This window comes from Oncorhynchus nerka, linkage group LG22 (assembly GCF_034236695.1).
Source record: "Oncorhynchus nerka isolate Pitt River linkage group LG22, Oner_Uvic_2.0, whole genome shotgun sequence".
Classification (NCBI taxonomy): Eukaryota; Metazoa; Chordata; class Actinopteri; order Salmoniformes; family Salmonidae; genus Oncorhynchus; species Oncorhynchus nerka.
This window is the reverse complement of record NC_088417.1, coordinates 46030344-46051470: the sequence shown is the minus strand read 5'-3', so window position 1 is coordinate 46051470 and position 21127 is coordinate 46030344. Positions and strand designations below refer to the sequence as shown.

At 43.5% G+C, this 21127-nt stretch overlaps 1 protein-coding gene and 1 pseudogene across 1 annotated transcript in view; one reads left to right on the top strand and one right to left on the bottom strand.

Moving 5' to 3' along the window:
- Nucleotides 1–5427: 5427 nt before the first annotated feature.
- Nucleotides 5428–6629, top strand: LOC135563704 (ankyrin repeat domain-containing protein SOWAHA-like; annotated as a pseudogene).
- A 1867-nt stretch (nt 6630–8496) lies between these two features.
- shroom1 (shroom family member 1) overlaps nt 8497–21127 on the bottom strand; it is a 49735-nt gene continuing 37104 nt past the window's right edge. Inside the window, 8 exon segments of the mRNA XM_029627052.2 lie at nt 8497–11277; nt 11985–12257; nt 12551–12656; nt 12920–13507; nt 13652–14269; nt 16097–16149; nt 16322–18777; nt 18780–19112. Coding sequence (XP_029482912.2) covers nt 10945–11277; nt 11985–12257; nt 12551–12656; nt 12920–13507; nt 13652–14269; nt 16097–16149; nt 16322–18777; nt 18780–18969 — 4617 coding nt within the window. The 5' untranslated portion in view covers nt 18970–19112 and the 3' untranslated portion in view covers nt 8497–10944.

Here is a 21127-nt window from a genome sequence, read left to right as displayed (position 1 = left end):
AAGAGTAATATGCGCACGGGAGATGGTGGTGTGAGCAGGTGGGTCTGGGCAGGATGTTGTGGATGTTTGTGTGTTCGTCTGCATGTTGTGGATGTTTGTGTTCGTCTGTATGTTGTCGTTTGAATGTGGATGTTTTGTAAAAAAAATGCAATTAATTGCAAAGTCCCTCTTTGCCAGACAAATTAACTGAATCCCCAAAAAACATTTCCACTACATTTCAGCCCTGCCACAAAAGGACCAGCTGACATCATGTCAGTGATTCGTTAACACAGGTGTGAGTGTTGACAAGGACAAGGCATGAGATCACTCTGTCATGCTGAGTGAGTTTGAATAACAGACTGGAAGCTTCAAAAGGAGGGTGGTGCTTGGAATCATTGTTCTTCCTCTGTCAACCATGGTTACCTGCAAGGAAACACATGCCGTCATCATTGCTTTGCACAAAAAGGGCTTCACAGGCAAGGATATTGCTGCCAGTCATTTATCGTATCATCAAGAACGTCAAGGAGAGCGGTTCAATTGTTGTGAGGAAGGCTTCAGGGCACCCAAGAAAGTCCAGCACCCGCCAGGACCGTCTCCTAAAGTTGATTCAGTTGCGGTATTGTGGCACCACCAGTACAGAGCTTGCTCAGGAATGGCAGCAGGCAGGTGAGTGCATCTGCACGCACAGTGAGACGAAGACTTTTGGAGTCAAGAAGGGCAGCAAAGAAGCCACTTCTCTCCAGGAACAACATCGGGGACAGGCTGATATTCTGCAAAAGGTACAGGGATTGGACTGCTGAGGACTGGGGTAAAGTCATTTTCTCTGATGAATCCCTTTTCCGATTGTTTGGGGCATCCGGAAAAAAGCTTGTCCAGAGACAACAAGGTGAGCACTACCATCAGTCCTGTGTCATGCCTTCAGTAAAGCATCCTGAGACCATTCATGTGTGGGGTTGCTCCTCAGCCAAGGGAGTGGGCTCACTCACAATTTTGCCTAAGAACACAGCCACAGCCATGAATAAAGAATGGTACCAACACATCCTCCGAGAGCAACTTCTCCCAACCATCCAGGAACAGTTTGGTGACGAACAATGCCTTTCCAGCATGATGGAGCACCTTGCCATAAGGCAAAAGTGATAACTAAGTGGCTCGGGGAACAAAACATTGATATTTTGGGTCCATGGCCAGGAAACTCCCCAGACCTTAATCCAATTGAGAACTTGTGGTCAATCCTCAAGAGGTGGGTGGACAAAAAAAACCCACAAATTCTGACAAACTCAAAGCATTGATTATGCAAGAATGGGCTGCCATGAGTCAGGATGTGGCCCAGATGTTAAGTGACAGCATGCCAGGGCGGATAGCAGAGGTCTTTAAAAAGAAGGGTCAACACTGCAAATATTGACTCATTGCATCAACTTCATGTAATTTTCAATAAAAGCCTTTGACACTTATGAAATACTTGTAATTATACTTCCGTATTCCATAGTAACATCTGACAAAAAATATCTAAAGACACTGAAGCAGCAAACTTTGTGAAAACGAATATTTGTGTCATTCTCAAAACATTTGGCCACGACTGTACAAGGGGTACCAGTACCGAGACGATATGCAGGGTACAAGGTAGTTGAGATAGCTATATACTATACATATACAGTACGAGTCAAAGGTTTGGACACACCTACTCATCCAAGGGTTTTTCTTTATTGTTACTATTTTTTACATTGTAGAATAATAGTGAAGACATCAAAACTATGAAATAGCACATATGGAATCATGTAGTAAGCAAACAAGTTTTTAATAAATCAAAATATATTTTATATTTGAGATTCTTCAAAATAGCCACCATTTGCCTTGATGACAGCTTTGCACACTCAGGTGACATGCTGGTAGAAATGAGGTCAAACGGATTTCAGTTTTCCTGCATTAAAATCCCCGGCCACTAGGAATGCTGGCCCAATATAGCTTGTTGAGTGCGGTCTTAGTGCCAGCATCGGTTTGTGGTGGTAAATATACAGCTACAGAAAATATAGATGAAAATTCTCTTGGTAAATAGTATGGTCTACAGCTTATCATGAAGTATTCTAACTCAGGCAAGCAGAACCTCGAGACTTCCTTAATATTAGAGATTGCACACCAGCTATTAACAAAGAGACACACTCCCCCACCCATGAGTTTACGAGACGCTGCCATTCTGTTCTGCCGATGCATAAAAAACAAGCTAGATTTATATTTTCAATGACCTTGTTCTTCAGTTCTTGGCCATCCTATCTAGCTAATATTTCTCTGTCAAGTCAGTTATGGCAAGATAGCAAGACCCAGTGTCTGGAAAGTGTTTCATAAGACACTTGTTTTACAGCGCCTTGCTACGAAAGTAGCTTGCAACTTATTTTCAAAGTTTCATCACGTCATGTCAATTGTTACCGTGGAAACAATATCAACAAGCCTAAGTGGTCTTCAATCAGCAAAGCTGTCCTTCAACACATTATTCTATAATTGGCTAGTTTTGTCTCATCTCTCCTTATGTCCACTGTTAGATCTTTCCTGGGAGACAAATCCCAGAACTAATTCCTTACGATTAAAGATTGCAGTTAGAGTGCAGTATAACTGCAGTATGCTGCGAATACTGCATCCAAAATAACACCGTTTTTTAAAAACTGCAGTAATTTTGCAGTGTAGCTGCAGTATAATTGCAGTTACAGTGTAGTACACTGCAGTTATTCTGCAATTACTGCGTCCAAAATTCCACAGTCGACTGCAGTTATTGCACTTTTACTGCAGTTTCAATGCTGCACTCTTTTTTAAAGGGATATCCCTTCAAGTGTAGGCTACATGTGGACATTGTACAAACATCGCCCAGCTTGAGTGTAGATACATCAAAAACAAAAATCTATGGATATGTCCCTCTTACAAAGACAAAACCTTTTCTGCTGTAAATATCTTATTGGTCTTTGAGTGGTCTGAGTGGGGAGGGAGACACTGAAAACTAGATGTTATTGGCAGAGAGATTTGGAACTCTCTTTCCTATTGGTCTATTAGCTAACTTACTGCCTTGTGATTTCACCAGGCAGGCCAAAACTCCATCCCATCAAAACAGGCTGGTATTGCAGGTGGTCTTTTTAAAACAGCTATTACATTAAAAGGGCATTATCATCATCTTCACAATTTCACAGTATTATTTAAATCTCAAAGAGTGGAAATATATGACTGCACTGGGCCTTTAAGACCCAAACAGAAGCAAACAGAACAAACAGAACGAAACGGGGAGGGACCATCAATGGGAGGGACCAACCTGAATTTGTCCAAAACTCTCGTTTTCATTGCAAAACATTTTCCGTTTGGAGTAAAAGGTTACTTTTGCAACAGACTAAATGTTTTGCAACAGAATCGGCGTAATGAATACACCCCGTGTCTTTGGTATTGAAACAGTGTTGCCTGGCATTTCTACTGTTTTTGAAACATTGCATCACCTTTGCCTAGAATATTGTAATACTTAAATGTATCGATGCATTCTATGCATGTGTGGAATAGGTATGTGAATGGTCAGATACTCCCTAGTGTTTTCGGTATTTTTTTCAAACTTTTTGTTGGCTAACCGTTGAATAATGTTGGAGTAGGCTAACATTTATATAATGTGCTGACACCTACAGGCTAGCTGAGCCCACCTCCCAAGACAAGTCAGCATATTTTTCAAATTATTTCCATGTGTCCCCAGAATCTGCAGGTAGGTACAGCTGAAGTCGGAAGTTTACATACACTTAGGTTGGAGTCATTAAAACTAGATTTTCAACCACTCCATACATTTATTGTTAACAAACTATAGTTTTGGCAAGTCGGTTAGGACATTTACTTTGTACATGACACAATTAATTTTTCCAACAATTGTTTACAGACAGATTGTTTAACTTATTACTCACTGTATCACAATTCTAGTGGGTCAGAAGTTTACATACAATAAGTTGACTGTGCCTTTAAACACAATGGAAAATTCCAGAAAATTATGTCATGGCTTTAGAAGCTTCTGATAGGCTAATTGACATCATTTGCGTCAATTGGAGGTGTACCTGTGGATGTATTTCAAGGCCTACCTTCAAACTCAGTGCCTACCGCTCAAGAAAGAGACGCGTTCTGTCTCCTAGAGATGAAGGTACTTTGGTGCGAAAAGTGCAAATCAATCCCAGAACAACAGCAAAGGACCTTGTGAATATGCTGGAGGAGACAGGTACAAAAGTATCTATATCCACAGTAAAACAAGTTCTTTAACGACATAACCTGAAAGGCCGCTCAGCAAGGAAGAAGCCAATACTCCATAACCGCCATAAGAAAGCCAGACTACAGTTTGCAACTGTATATGGGGACAAATATCGTACTTTTTGGAGAAATGTCCTCTGGTCTGATGAAACAAAATAGAACTGTTTGGCCATAATGACCATCTTTATGTTTGGAGGAAAAAGGGGGAGGCTTGCAAGCCAAAAAAACACCATCCCAACCATGAAGCACAGGGGTGGCAGCATCATGTTGTGAGGGTGCTTTGCTGCAGGAGGGACTGGTGCACTTCACAAAATAGATGGCATCATGAGGTAGAAAAATAATGTTCATATATTGAAGCAACATCTCAAGACATCAGTCAGGAAGTTAAAGCTTGGTCGCAAATGGGTATTCAAAATGGACAATGACCCCAAACATACTTCTAAAGTTGTGGCAAAATGGCTTAAGGACAACAAAGTCAAGGTATTGGAGTGACCATCACAAAGCCTTGACCTCAAACCTATAGAAAACTGAACTGAACTGAAAAAGCATGTGTGAGCAAGGAGGCCGACAAACCTGACTCAGTTACATCAGCTCTGTCTGGAGAAATGGGCCAAAATTCACCCAACTTATTGCGGGAAGCTTGTGGAAAACTACCCATAACGTTTGACCCAAGTGAAACAATTTAAAAGGCAATGCTACCAAATACTAATTGAGTGTATATAAACTTCTGACCCACTGGGAATGTGATGAATGAAATAAAAGCTGAAATAAATCATTCTCTACTATTATTCTGACATTTTACATTCTTAAAATAAAGTGGTGATCCTAACTGACCTATAACAGGGAATTTTTACCGGGATTAAATGTCAGTAATTGTGAAAAACTGAGTTTGAATGTATTTGGCTAATGTGTATGTAAACTTCCGACTTCAACTGTAGGTGTTGCATATCTGACAGGTCTGAGAAGACTTTTCACTTTCGGTCGTTCGTCCTTAATTTACATTTTTGGTTATAGGGCTCCTAATGGATTTGACTCAAGAAGCTATTATCTTACTGTTAATAGAAGAAGGGGGGTTGTCGAAGAATTCCGAGTTACTGTGTAAGTTCAAAGGTTTCCTGAACTGCGCTGATCCCTCAGAGAAGAAACAGCACATAGATCTATTCTAGTTCAACACTGTTGCCGTCGTGAAAGTAATTGAATATGTCAGGTATGTTACAAAACAAACAAAAAAAATCAGCAGTTGTTTACGAGAAACAAATTATGTACATGTTATAAAGTCTGTAAGTGAAGAGGTCCCAGAGCCAGGTGAATCCTCACCTGTATGGAACATCAAGCACAGTGCACATTCTCAAGGTGGAGGTTGTGAGACGTCAAGTCCTGAAAACCTCCAAGAACCTGTTATTCCAAGTGTCAGTGAATGCGTCTCAAATGACAGTGATGTGCATTCACCTATAGAGCTGGAATTAAAAAAGGTGGATATCAAACCTTAAAGGCCCCTGAATTTCAACATAGACCATACGGCTGATGCACAGAGAGAATATAGCCCCTCAGGAAGGACTGTGTATCCATGGAAGATAGAGAACCCTAATGTGCAGAAGCCATTTGCACTGACTTTACAAATACCTCCAAACTTAACCAGAATGGAGATCCATAAACTAAAATCGGAAGATGATGATGACCCTCCAAGGAGAGGCTCACCTGTCCAAGATGCCTTCAGCTCTTCTAGAACCAAGAGAAGACCATCCACTGACAGTGTGGGTTTGAGCTCGGCCATACCAAGGAGGGCTGTCAAGACGACCAAACCCTCAGAAGAGCTTAAGTACACATCCACAGTCCCCCTGGAAAAGGCAGAGCACGAGTGGCTAGTGAGATCTGCTGCTGGACATTGGAGTTAGGTGTACGGCCTGCTCCTCAGAGACACACAGCTGGCAGAGAAGAAGAACTTCATGTCTGGTTTCGCAGCCCTCCACTGGGAAACAGTGAGATGGTGGGTCAGATCATCGACAAATCCAGGCAAGGTGGAATGGACCTCGACGTCACTGCCAGGACATATGGAGGGTACACGCCACTGCACATTGCTGCATTGCATGACCAGGAGTTTGTGTTGGCCATGCTGGTGTGTGAATATGGAGCGGATGTGAATATAAGAGACAATTGTGGGAAGAAGCCATATCACTACCTACACAAAGGGATTTCTGCTGAGGTGAGGGAGCTACTTGGTGAACCTAATGTCCAGCCCCAGGAAGTTATCCAACTGGAAAGGGAGGAGCTAGATAACTTCCCAGAACTCTCCAAAGGCTTGCATACGATAAGTCACCTCTTCAAAAAAGAAAAAGCACAAGCAAAGACCCACTTTTTATTCGCTGGGTGATGACCCGAGGGATGAGAGAAATGAAAGTTAATCCATGCACAGAGCCACCTCCGATGTATTTAAGTGACATGAGTCTGATATGAACTGCAATAATAGGCTATTATATTTTGCATGAAATCTATTTAATCATGTGTGCTTTTGAGGATCTTGACTCTGATTTAGAGATGACAATATAGGGGTATAAGAGGAAGGAACATATGGGGGTACAGTATGTACATAAGGGTTTTATTCAGTTGTGTTGAACTTAGTTTTCATAAATCAACAAGAGCAACCAGCATATCATTCCAGTCCTCTCCCTTCTAAGCAATCAAACCTCAAGAAAACATTATCAGGATAGGAGGTGTAGTAAGTAACTTGTCACATGTGGTACTCTCTGTTGTGTCATGTACATTGCATTCTTAGTGTATCAAATGGTGTGTCACGTTTGATTTCATATTGAATTAGTAATGCATGACATACTAATGGGATTCAATGTCCATTTCAGCAGATCCTTGTCAAACTAAATCTGTACATGACCATTTCAACAACAGATTAGGAATCCATTTAAACATGATTGTGTTCCTGTATTAAACATGTGATTAAGAGGAGAACAGGGTATGAATATGGCTTCATGCCTGGACATTTATAGTGCCTTCACTCTCAGGGTTGGCGATTTCCATTTGTATAATAATGTCCCTGTATAGTCGTTGAACTTTGAAATATATTATAGGTCATTTCCGATCGATTTTCTTTCTAAGAAATACATTTGTGGGAAGAGGCTGTAGTGCTGAATAATTGTGAAAATGAACAAGTGTACGTGGCCTAACTGTTCCAAGATTCCTGTAGTATGAATGTGTTATGAGTAAATAGTGATAAACTGTTAAAGGGTTGAGTTGGTAAAATGCAAAGACATACTTATGAAATCTCAAATTACATGCCTTTTGTCTTTAATCTGTGTTATTGCTCTCGTACAATACATACTTTACAAATAATAATGTAATTTGCCAGTGTTAGGAAAAAACTATATTTCATGAAGATAAAAACCATCTACTGAACTCTGGCATCCCAAATATCAGCATGTGAAATATCTCCGTTTGTTGGTTTCGTGGCTTCATATAGGCAGCATGAGATTGTGATTCAGCTAACTGAGCATGTGCTAATGTCAGCCTGGGCCCCTGAGGCTGAAGAGATGAGAAGTGAACAGGCTTACTCAAGCTGTGTCTCTGCCCCTCTCATGATGTCACCTCCTTCGCAGTGAAATGTCTGCGTCAAGCCAATTCTCACCCCAGGGCTGGAACAAATGTTCCCACTGCAGCAGGGCCAGGGGCGAGGACACAGTCACACGAATGACTCGTCACTGTCTTTTATTACACAACACTTTTTGGACCATTACCCACAGTCCCACACTACTGTAGCCTGAATATTCACTGGACCACTACCCACACTACAGTAGCTTGCATATGAGATCTGTATAACACAGGTTTTGCGATCCTTGTATATTGTAAATGTCTCTCAATTGTAAAATCCAATTTAGTTTTATGTCCTTGTTTGCTAAAGTATGCATATGCTTAGCTTGACCTTCTCTAGTAACCTTGGGAGTTAGTTAATGCTGTATTCTGGCATCTCTCTCTTGGTTTCTGGAGGGATGTGCCAAAAAAATCCTGTTTTTTCTCAAACATTCAATGCCTCATAATAGGCGTTTGTTGTTGTTCACAAACAAACTGGGCAGCATTCCATCAGAGCTGCTAACGAGGCCAGAGGACATGGGGAGACGCCTCCCTTCAACAAGCCGATCCAATCCCACTGAATTTGAGCTCATCAGCCTCTCCATAGAACACATACCATATTAGTGAAGACATTAACATCTGCTAACGTTATGAATCTGTTGTTTCAAAAGATGTTTCAAGAAGCATAAAATGAGTTAGATGTACCGTAGGCCATTTTTATTCAGATATAGAGAACGGTTTGGTGGAAGGAGAATATTTAATTTATTCACAATATAACAAATGTCATGACAATTTCAAGCAACAAATGAAGACACATTTCCACAAGGCAAACAAAACACAACACAGGGAGGTGACAGTGAGTCAGACACAATGAAGACAGGCAGAGGAAATACAAAGGCCCATACTGTCATCCCAAGACTGGGATTGATTGAAAACCAATAAATGTGTCATTCGTTGTGATTCTCCTTTTGAAATGGATCCCTTTCCAGATTGCAAAACCCCCACTAAAGAAACAATATGAAGTTTCAAAACATCAGTCCTGTTGTGGGATATTTATTAACACTTTTCGACAAATGGGTAAAAATAAGTGATAAGTTACTAACAATAATATATGTTTATATACATAGCAGGAAATAGCATGGGTCTGTTGAAAGCAAGAATGTCCTTTCTGTTGGTGACGCTCTGCCTCGGTTTCCAGGGACAGATCTTTCGCATGTCTCAGGAATTCCTTCAGGCCATATAAACAACGAGGCTCTGAGGCAGAATCCAACTTCACCTTTGTGGCTGTCCTCTATACAAAGGCCAAAACAAACACACATTTGTTTAGCAAACTGAAATGGACATCGCCGTAAATCTCCAGAGAAATGTGTAGAGTGAGAGAGTTGAGCAGTGTACATTAGAATATTTTGTGGAAATATATATCGTTTGTGTTCTCTCTTAATTATTTTGCACAAAAAAAATCCATTCTGCCGATGAACAGTACATTGACATTCTTTCTTCTTCTTTCAGTTCTGCAACCATCAACGCCTGAGGAAGTCCTCAAACAGAAGATCCACTCGTGGGTGAACGTTATATAGTAATATAGTACACGAGCACATGTATGAGAGCAATAATAACAATATTCATCTGTGAATTAATAGGACTGGGCAAACAAACAAGGACCAAAGAACACAAAGCAAACACACGGTACTGTTACTTAAACAGGAAAAGATTTCTCTCATCCTAATCCCCTCACAATGAGCACATACAGTATCAATCAGAGGGAAGCAGTGATGTAAGTAAGCTCTGCTGGATCATCATTTAGCACAGGATCATAACAACGCTGTGCTTTCCACTTGGTCAAATATTCTAACAATATTGATCATAGCAAAACTGAAATCAACATCACACAAGGACCAAAGAACACGAAGCAAACATTATTATGCATGCATGCTTTTTTTTTTTTGCATTATTATGCAAAACAAAAGGTCGAAAATGAAGATTTGTGGTTGTGCATTTCCACATAAGTCATGCCTCATGAAGGCTTTTCCTGGGGAATGTTGACATTGAAGGCCACCACAAGGATTCCATTAAAACGATTACTAGAGCGAGAACAGATTCACTACTTCTAGAGTACTGTGAGAGAGCCTAATCAACAGTCTAGTGGAAGGAGGTAAAGGAAAGAGAGTTAAGTTCTTGGTCATTTCATTCTTGTATAATTTCAAGTCAGCATAGTTTGTCAGATACAAAGGATATATTTTTTTTTTAAATGATCTGGAATGGATATGCTTCATATCTTTTTAAAAAGGTCCACCTCTTTGGTGGATCTTTGTCAGCATGAAACAATAAGACATAACATCTGTAGCCTAAATTGCAGTGGGCTATACTGTACATAATTGGCATTGTTGAATGTCATACATACCACCAGTGGAGGCTGCTGAGGGGAAGACGGCTCATAATAATGGCTGAAATGGAGCGAATGGAATGGCATCAAACACATGGAAACCACTCCAACCATTACCACGAGCCTGTTCTCCCCAATTACGGTGCCACCAACTTCCTAAACGTCCTATATAAACCAGTTGAAAAAGCAACATTGGATGGAGTAAGGCTTAGCTTTTGAATTTAGTGTTTTCAAAAGAAAACAGAAATGTGCAGTTACATATCAAAGTGCTTTTTTTCATTCACCTTTTTGGTTTTCATCTATAGTGCCTTCATTTTAAACGCGTAAAAAAACAACTAAAAAAAACATAAGGAGATTAAATCTACCACCTACTTTGACTGAGATATACAGTATTTTAGCAACCTTATCAGGCTATCCTCACTCACCAGGCTTCAGACAGACACATACAGTACAGTATGATTAATCAACAAGACTACTTCCAGGCCAGAATACAATCTTAAAGCTTATAATGTTTTTCAAAGTCACAGGCGGAGGTGAAAAGGACATAACATTATAGTGATAATAGATATACTGAACATTCCACACTGTAGTCCTAAATTCTACACCCCTCTAAAGGGACACAAATATTCCTTATACATACATACATATGGACAGATGGAGTCTGAGGGACTCCTTTTTTAATTTATTTAAATTTTTTACAGACATCCATATAATTTTGCTGGCTGGTGACAGCCCAGGATGGATGAAGCAGAGGCAATTCAGGGCTCTATAAGCCCAGAGAGTTGATGGACAGCTGGGAGAGATGATAGACTAGGATGGGGTCCTAATGGTGGTCCCCAGGGAGGGAGGGTGTTGAGCAGGGACTCCAGCTGCTCTTCCCCCAGACGCTGCCTCTCGTCCAGGTCCTTCATCCTGATGAGGAGCGAGGCCTTAGTCTGGACGAAATGCTGGTAGCCCTGTAGCTGCTCGGCCGTCAGGCAGCGAGACAGGAAGTTAGACACCATCCTCTCCCGTCTGTCCAGGTTGTCCTTCAGGTCTTTGGCGTCCTCCCACTGCTTGCATAGCAGACGGTGACGGTTGTCCAGAGAATCCTGCCAAGGGATTAAAAAAGGTTGGATTATTCCCTAAATGTTTCAACATTATCCAATGTGTACTAGTAGTGTTTACGGAAAGGCATTTTGTGGTCAGCTGTTATGGAGAAAATGCCAGTCAAGTAAAGCTCATGTTGCAGTTCCACAGTAAAGTGATGCAGTATTTCTTTTTGTCGACAGAGGGCAGGACAGATAGAAATTTGCATCGAAACTGGTTTGGAGTTTCGGTGACTCATTGTAAATACCAGCACTGCTGATAGCAGCAGAAAACACAAGCCACTAAAACACGCTCAATACAAAGGGCAGTCAATGTGAAATTCATAGAAATATTTCAACTATGAGCCCATTGAATACAAAATATGAAGATCCAGGGAAACAACAAAACACCAGAATTTAGCAACTGAAGCAAATTTGAAGCACACAAAACTAGAACATTTAGCAAGAAACTATTGTGGAGATAATCAGAGGGGAATCACATGACATCAGGTGATGTACGCTTCAGTCTAATCATAACATCTTATTAGGAATTGACTGAAAAGTACATATCCAGCTGAGAAACACTGTCAACATGTTCATTACAAAACCTAATAAAGGCAATCAATCAAATAAACAACATCAACAATCTCTCTTCATTTCTCACAATTGCTCAGATAAGGTGCTTTTTTTCAACCAGCATGTTCGCACGTTGCATGTTTGATCTCTCTCACCTTCTCCTCTTCGTCTGTGTGCTGGTCCACGGTGCTCAGGGCGTTCTGCACGCGGGCCAGCCGAGAGGACAGACACAGCAGCAGGCTGACCACGCGTTCCAGGTCTCCGATGAACAGGCCGTAGCGCTCAAGCTCCACGGGCGTACACCGCTCCCGAACCAGGGCCTCCACGGCCTCGCCCCGCACCCCATTCTCATGCACCTCCACCTGCAGGGCACCACTGGGCTCCTCCAGGGCCCGCAGGCGCTTCTCAATACACACCACCAGCAGCCTCTGTAGGAAGGGGAGGGAATTGGTGAGTTTGAGAGAGAACATTATACATGACATTGTGCTTTTGGGCTCTTTATTATGGTCAGCTCAAAACAAACAGGAGATAAGATAAGAGTCTGACAGTTTATCTGGCATCTCAATAATCAGGGCAGACTTCATCAGGTGATGCCAAACCTGCTTAGTTAAACTGCATCCAGATGATATTAAGATGACATCCTCAACTGGCAGAGATAAACTAAACCCACTTCTATTACAACAAGAAAAAACATAATGCAGAGCTGAAAAGCAATAATGACCTTCTTCTCCGTGACATCCGCCTTGCTCAGTGGCTCTGGTTGGGGTTGGATTTGATCATCGTCAGGAGATGTGGGACGTGCTTCAGGGTCAACCACCGCTTCAGAGCTTCAGGTAGAGAGAGCGGAAAAAGACACGGGCATGATACTGATGATAGTGATGCATATGGATGAGATTAACCTTGGAAAGATGTTCATCGGCCTTTAGCCATGAGATTGTCTTCTACACGTGTCTCTCAATCTAGTGCAATTTGGAAGCAGATATCTAGGCGCGTTGACATAACAGCAGGTAACATGGCACCTGCTGATCGAGGGTGTGGCCATCAGACACCTGAACCGGTACAGTATAATGTGTCTAATAATGAGAGTCACCTGTCTGCAGCGTCTCTCTGCTCCTGCTTCTTCTTATAGTGCTCCTCCATCAGCAGAGTGTCCTCCGACAGTAGACGCTCCATTAGCATCAGCGCCGTCTTACGATTGGTCAACGGGTACAGCACCCGAGCCAGCGATTGGTCCGCTGTGACCACCTCCTCCACCAGCTCCTCCCACTTTGACTCCTCTGTGGTGGGTGTCTTTTCTGGGTTCTCTGTCTCGCCTGCTGGGGTCTCCCCCTCCACCACATTGGTTTCCTTTTTTTCCTCTGGTTGCTCGCCCTCCCCACTCTGGGAAGTGTCAGTGTCAGGGTCTGGTGTGGTGGAGGAGGAAATTGTAAGGGGCTCACAAGCTGCCGGAGCAGGGGCTAGATTTGGAGTTTCTCCCTCGGCCAGATTATCAGAAAGTGCTGGGTCCTTGCCCTCGTCTTTGCTCCCTGGTTCAGGTGGTATGATCCACAGAGTGGGGTCTGTGGTGACTCCACAGCTCAGGGAGACTTCCTGAGGGGACTTGGGACTCACACTGGGCTCGTCCACTGACTGCTCTCTCACCACAGAGTGGTGTAAAGGACGGGCGGTCTTCACTCTGCTGGAATGAGAAAGACATTAGAAAATGGAATTATTCAAATAATATCAACAGTGATAAATAGCCATTTATACAGTAACATTGATTTAAATGATGAGAATATCATATGCTGAATGAGGGTCACCTTATCATTATATGGTCACCTACCTGGAGCCAGTCTTGCTCTCTCTAGTGCCCCTGGGATTTGTGGGTATGGAGGGAGAAGTTGAGGTAGACTTGATCGCTCTCTCACTGGACTCCTGACCGTTATGGGACGGTGGGAGTGGGACATCGCAGGAGAGCTCAGTGGTCTCGATCTCATCTTTAACGAGGGGGCCAAAGTCATATGATCTGGGGGAGCCGTCTGAGCGAGTCCTGACACGAGACGAGGTTCTCCATGCAGGGGAGACAGACTCACTAGACTCTCTGGTGCTTTTAGTCATCTCCTCTTTGTCTTCCTCACTGCCCAGCTGTGGTGCAGATTCCTGCTTGAAGAGGGGCTTCCTCTTGGTCTGCCTCTGGGCTTTCTCCTGGCCCTCGCCAAAGAATGAGACGATCCTCTTCTCCTGGCCTGGTCCTGGGCCCATCTGCCTACTGCAGAGCTGGTCCAGCTGCTCAGAGCTCTTATTGAGGACCAGAGAGTGGCTGACCTGGGACATACCCAGCTCCTCCATGGACTTTCCCCGCTGGGCCACCACCCGGACCCGCTGACCCTCAGGGACCGACATGGCCTGGCCTCTCCTCATTACCACCGTCTCCTCATCTACTGGCCTCTGAGTCTGAGTACTGAAAAAGAACACAGAGATTGTGATGAGATTCAGATGCTTTAGAGACTGACGTGCCAGTTTCCTCTCAGATATGGTATGTTCTTATCTTACCCTAATCATAGCTGATTAAAAGAGAAAAAGACTCCCTGAATATAGTTGTAATGTAGGTCTAATGTTTATCTTGATGTTACGTCTATATACTTCTCAGAATATAATGTTGGCATGGTATTCACAAAGTATCCACACCCCTAGACTTATTTCACAATATGTTGTGTTACAGCCTGAATTTCTCACCTATCTACACACAATACCCCATAATGACAATGTGATAACATGTTGTTAGACATTTCTTTTTATTTTATTGAAAATTAAATACTGAAGTATCTCATTTACATACAGTGCCTTCGGAAAGTACTCAGACCACTTGACTTTTTCCACATTTTGTTACATTACAACCATATCCTAAAATGGATTAAATAAAAATCCTCAGCAATCTACACACAATACCCCATCATGAAAAAGTGAAAACAGGTTATTAGAATATTTTGCAAATGTATTAAAATAAAAAAACAGAAATACCTTATTTACATAAATATTCAGAAAATTTGCTATAAAACACAAAATTAAGGTCAGATGCATCCTGTTTCCATTGATCATCCTTGAGATGTTTCTACAACTTGATTGGAGTCCACCTGTGGTAAATTCAATTGATTGGACATGATTTGGAAAGGCACACACCTGTCTATATAAGGTCCCACACTTGACAGCGCATATCAAAGCAAAAACCAAGCCATGAGGTCGAAGGAATTGTCCGAAGAGCTCCGAGATAGGATTGTGTCGCGGCACAACAAAACATTTGTGCAAAGCTTTCATCAAGGCAAAGGGTGGCTACTTTGAAGAATATAAAATACAACATCTATTTTGATTTGTTGAACACTTTTTTGGTTACTACATGATTCCATATGTGTTATTTCATAGTGCGTCATCAATCTAGAGAGCGTGTTTCCACTGCTTCAGAGTCCAATGGCGGCGAACTTAACTCCACTCCAGCCGGCGCTTGGCATTGCACATGGTGATCTTAGGCTTGTGTGCGGCTGCTCGGCCATGGAAACCCATTTCATGGAGCTCCAGACGAACAGTTTCTCTGCTGACGTTGCTTTCAGATGCAGTTTGGAACTCCGTAGTGAGTGTTGCAACCATGGAGAGATGATATTTATGCGCTACAGCACTCGGCGCTCCCGTTCTGTGAACTTCTGTGGCCTAACACTTCGCGGCTGAGCCGTTCTTGCTCCTAGACGTTTTCACTTCACAATAACAGCAGGGCAGAAATTTGACGAACTGACTTGTTGGAAAGGTGGTATCCTATGACAGTGCCACTGAGCTCTTCAGTACGGGCTATTCTACTGCCAATGTTTATCTATGGAGATTGCGGGTGTGGCTGAGAAAGCTGAACCCACTCATTTTAAGGGGTGTCCACATTGTATTTAGGCTTGCCATAACAAAGGGGTTGAATACTTATTGACTGAAGACATTTCAGCTTTTCATTTTTAATTAATTTGTAAACATTTCTAAAAACAATTCCACTTCGACATTATGGGGTATTGTGCGTAGGCCAGTGAAACATAATACCTCAATTGAATCCATTTTAAATTCAGGCTGTAACAACAAAATGTGAAAAAAGTCAAGGGGTGTGAATACTTTCTGAAGGCACTGTATGTGTTTTCCCTTTCAATGCCGCAGTAAATCAAGTTTGAGCAAGCATCCGTGTACAACACACATGGTTTACAGTAAACATTACAGGCACAGATACTCCCACTTTCCCAATAAACTAGTGAGGGCAACATACCTGGAAGTGTCCAGAGTATTCACTGGTGAAGGATCAATCATGTAGTTGTGACCCTGTAGCCAAACACATACCAATAATCAACATTAATAACACCCTTTGAACATTTATTGTGGTACATTCAGAAAAGTGACATGGGCCTCCATAAAATTCTATGAAATTCTACAAATACCATTAAAGCCTGGTGAGTGAGGCTAGTGTTTTGACGATGATGATGATGAGGCTTACCTGAAATGCGTGGGGCGTTGAGGTGGAACGATTTCTGAAGAACTTAGGTGGTTCAGGCTGGTCCAGAAGACTTTCCACAGAGGCAGACTTCCCCTGAGAGTGGCTGGGTAACTCTCTCCAGCTGGCCTGTTGGGAATAACCTCGGGCCTGGGTGGAGCTGGAGCTGAACTGTGAGTACCTTATCGAGCTGGAGGTTGAGTCCAGGATGCGACCAGCGGAGTGGGGCCTGTGCAGCTTCTTCTTGGGGCCTTCTTTATTCCCAGACTGAGGCCTGGGATCCCAGTCAGAAGGCTTCCCAGCTGTGGAGTGCCTCTGGCTGGGGACTTGAGAGGCTTGAAGGTTGGGCTGCTGGGACTCAGCCACCTTGTGTCCCGTCTTGCGCTCCATGTAGGCCACCAGGGCCTTGTGCTGGAGGTGCTTCAGGGATGTCTTGGAGAGGCTGGAGGCAGACATGGCCCTGCCTCTGGTTTCAAACATCTTTCTCCTAGCTGCCACCAGGCCCTGTTCTCCCAGCTCCCCCTCCTCACTTGAGAGCACTAGCAGGCCTCCTTCACTTTCGTTGCCCAGGGAACGGCAGGCTGCGTGGTGGGAGGGTGTGTCACCCAGCTGGTTTAGATTCTCCGGCTCTGAGTAGCACAGCTTCTTCTGCTCTGGAGTCAGGCGCCTCCTTCCCCTGATACGAGGCACCTGAGGCTGGGCAACATTCGCTGGTCTCCCGTTTTCCTTTTCACTGTCCTTCACCACCACGCTCTCTATCACCTTCTCAACCTCCTTCCCCGTTTCCTTTATGTTCTCCTCATCGGTCCCCTCGGAGTGTGATGGGGAGGGGGTGAGTGTGTCTGTTGAGGTCTCAGAGTCCTGTGAAGAGGAGACCGTGTGAAGTATTGTGGGCCTGAGCTCAGGCCTCTGCCTCACTCTGTGGGGCCAGGACAGCTGCAGGTCCCTCCTCTTAAAGGAGGTCTCCCTGAGCACCTTAGACTGGGCGTCCTTCAGTTTCTCCTTGTAGTACTTCGTGAAGGCATCATCCTGGGTGTTGCAGGGGTGGGAGGTAGCCTCCACTCTCTCTTCCTTGGATGTTTCACCCCGTGGTGTCGTATCACTACAGCTAATGGGGGTGGTGTTCCGGCCTGCATCTTTACTTTTCACACTGACCTCAATGTCCTTTTCGGGCTTGTGCAAACTCAGCGCCACCCTGTTGGCTCCAGTGAGGTGGTACAGAAGCGGGGTGGTTTCCTTGTTGATCTTTTCACTGGCAACGTCTCCTAATAGCTGCCTCCTCCCTCTCTTGACCTGTTTGTATCTCTTGTGGTGGTTGGCCTGCTCCATGCTGATTGGAGGAGGGACTACCAGGTTGTGGAAGTTTGATAATGGAGGACAGTTCTCCTCTGGGCCGCAGTAGAAGATGTGGTGGTTGGGGCTGTGATGCCTGCCGATAACTCTGCTCTGGACCTTGTGACTTTGCTCTAAGGCATCGAAACTGCACGAGCCCTGGTTTGAAATGTGAGAGGGGCCGTATGAAATTCTAGTCTGAATCAGTTTCTCCTCATCTTGACTCTTGGTGTAAAACTCCCTGTCATTGGTTGTTGCGGTGTCATGGGTGCTGTGCTGCATCTGTTGGGTGTTCCTGAACATGTTGTCCATGGTGTTGTGTGAACTCTCCATCTCCACCAGCCTGTGGGTCTCCACTGGCGCTGGCACAGGGCTCTCACTGCCCGCCTCTGGCACACACAGAGAGCCATGCTTCAGACTGGACTTACAAACACCTGTAACGAAGTAGAACTGGCCTTTGTGCTGGATGCTGCTGTTGACCATGTTCTGTGCCACATGCCAGGGGCTGGCGGACCGCTGCTGCTCCGACATGAGGGAGCCATGGGCCAAGTGCGCCCTCTTGCGCTGACCCTCCAAGTGCCCGCCATCGCCGCTACCGGACTGCTGTTTGGGCTGCTCAGGCTGACTCGTGTGAGGGGGTGATCCACTTAAGATGTTTGCTGACTTTTGTTGCTCAGTGTTATTAACTGTGTGGTCAGGGTCGACTGGGTCCCTGTGATAGGGCTGTGAGGCCCGGTGGCCATAGACTAGGTCAGGCTTGAGACAGGCAGCAACAGAATTATTTGTCTGGGACCGTGGAGGTGGCCTGTCTGCCAGCTGGCCCTCGGGGCCGTGCTGTGCCCTACAGTTCTCCAAGTTCCTGGTGGCTATGAAGCTGTCCATGCGGGCGGGGGGTGGAGGCGGCAGGGGAGGAGGGGGCGGTAGCGTTTCCTGATTCTGATCACAGTACTGTGAAGCACTCAGGCAGCCATCGTTGTGGCGGTACTGATTTGAGATGGCCTCCACCGAGCGGTAGAGCTGATCCATGCTCTTGGCGTCAGAGTCGAGGACGTTGGGGTGGTAGATGGCCTTCACATACTTCAGGTCTGTGTAGTGCAGGCTGTGGTGCTGGAGGTCGTCTGAAAGGAGGGGGACGGATATTCTGGGGCACTGGAGCCCCCAGAGAAGGAGCTGTAGGCCGAGTCGCCCTTGCCGTGCTGGTGGGTGATCTGGTCGATGCTGCTAGTGGACTTGGCTGGGGAGAGCCGACTCAATGGTAGGCTCAGAGGGTGCAGGTCCAGGTTGCTCATTCTCTCAAAGTGGAAATTATAGGAATCCATTTGGCATTGGAAACTGAAGCGTGGACCCAGGTGAAATGGGAGTGATACGGACACATTTAGCTTAATCTTTCACTTCTGAGAATTCAGGTCATTTTCTGCCTTCTTTTCTAAGCTTCTTCAGTAGTCTGCTTTTTCAATAACTCCTAAAATAAAAATAAAAAGATATTGGTTATCTTAATAGAAATCAAATGTAATTTATCATGCTCCATTTCCTCCTCCTAGAGCTGGGAGTCAAAAATCCAACCTAAATTTGCCATAGCTTTTTCCTGCCAATGAAAACATACAGGAAATGGGGCATGCACCATGTGCTGCTTTCTCAGTGAGTATAGCTGACTGTGTTGACTATTAATACTATGTTTGTGTGAGATTATCATCATTGCATGTCTACTTGGACAACACTCAACACCGGCCTACTAGATCAAAGGTACAGCCACAGAACCTTTCAGCTAAATGCAATTAAGAAATTCTCAGAGAATTCTAACAACTATTTCTCTCTAAATAGATTTTTGGAATTTCTGACATCTGCAATGCTGCATGACCTGTCTAAGTTCCACCCCTGACAAAAATATGTCCTTTCCAAGTGCTAATATACACCGTAGCACTGGTATCTGTAATAGTGCTAATGTACACCGTAGCACTGGTATCTGTAATAGTGCTAATGTACACCGTAGCACTGGTATCTGTAATAGTGCTAAAGTACACCGTAACACTGGTATCTGTAATAGTGCTAATGTACACCGTAGCACTGGTATCTGTAATAGTGCTAAAGTACACCGTAGCACTGGTATCTGTAATAGTGCTAAAGTACACCGTAACACTGGTATCTGTAATAGTGCTAATGTACACCGTAGCACTGGTATCTGTAATAGTGCTAAAGTACACCGTAGCACTGGTATCTGTAATAGTGATAATGTACACCGTAGCACTGGTATCTGTAATAGTGATAATGTACACCGTAGCACTGGTATCTGTAATAGTGATAATGTACACCGTACACTTATATCTGTAATAATATAAATGTGATTTCACCGTTCACTCCATTGATCTGGAATTTCTCACGAGAAAGACTTGCCCACTGCCCACACGTGCCCACTGGTCCACTGTCAGGACGAGGGCATTTCCATGTAAAAGGACCCATGAGCACCAACATGTGAAGTTCATAGGAGCATTGGTTATCAAATTGGGTGGCAAATTGGGTGTCAAATGAAAGCTATGAGTCCATATGTTTGATAAATTAAGGCATATATACATTTTTGAATCGTTTTTCATCCTAAAAATGCAATAAGCAAAGGCTTTGATTTATTGATACAGATATAAAATCTGTCTTATAAAACATTTACCAGAAAAAGTCTTAAAAAGGGATTACAGAAGATGTACATTAAAACACAATAATAATGAAGTAAAGACCCCTGCCAACTAATATCAACACTTATATTTAGTTTAGGATATTTTTTTCTGCATTCTGTAAGTTTAAGAAACATTGACTTGAAATACGGTTACCAAAAACTAGAGGTCGACCGATTAATCGGAATGGCCGATTAATTAAGGAAGATTTCAAGTTTTCATAACAATCGGAAATCGGTATTTTTGGACACCAATTTTTTAATATACATTCATTTATTTTTTTACACCTTTATTTAACTAGGCAAGTCAGTTAAAAACACATTCTTATTTTCAATGTCGGCCTAGGAACGGTGGGTTAACTGCCTTGTTCAGGGGCAGAACAACAGCTTTTTACCTTGTCAGCTCGGGGATTCAATCTTGCAACCTTACAGTTAACTAGTCCAACGCTCTAACCACCTGCCTCTCATTGCACTCCACGAGGAGCCTGCCTGTCATGTGAATGCAGTAAGAAGCCAAGATAAGTTGCTAGCTAGCATTAAACTTATCTTGTAAAAAACAATCAATCAATCATTCATAATCACTAGTTAACTACATATGGTTGATGATATTACTAGTTTATCTAGCATGTCCTGCATTGTATATAATCGATGCCGTGCGCATTCGCGAAAAAGGACTGTCGTTGCTCCAACGTGTACCTAACCATAAACATCAATGCCTTCTTAAAATCAATACACAAGTATATATTTTTAAACCTGCATATTTAGTTAATATTGCCTGCCAAAATGAATTTCTTTTAACTAGGTAAATTGTGTCA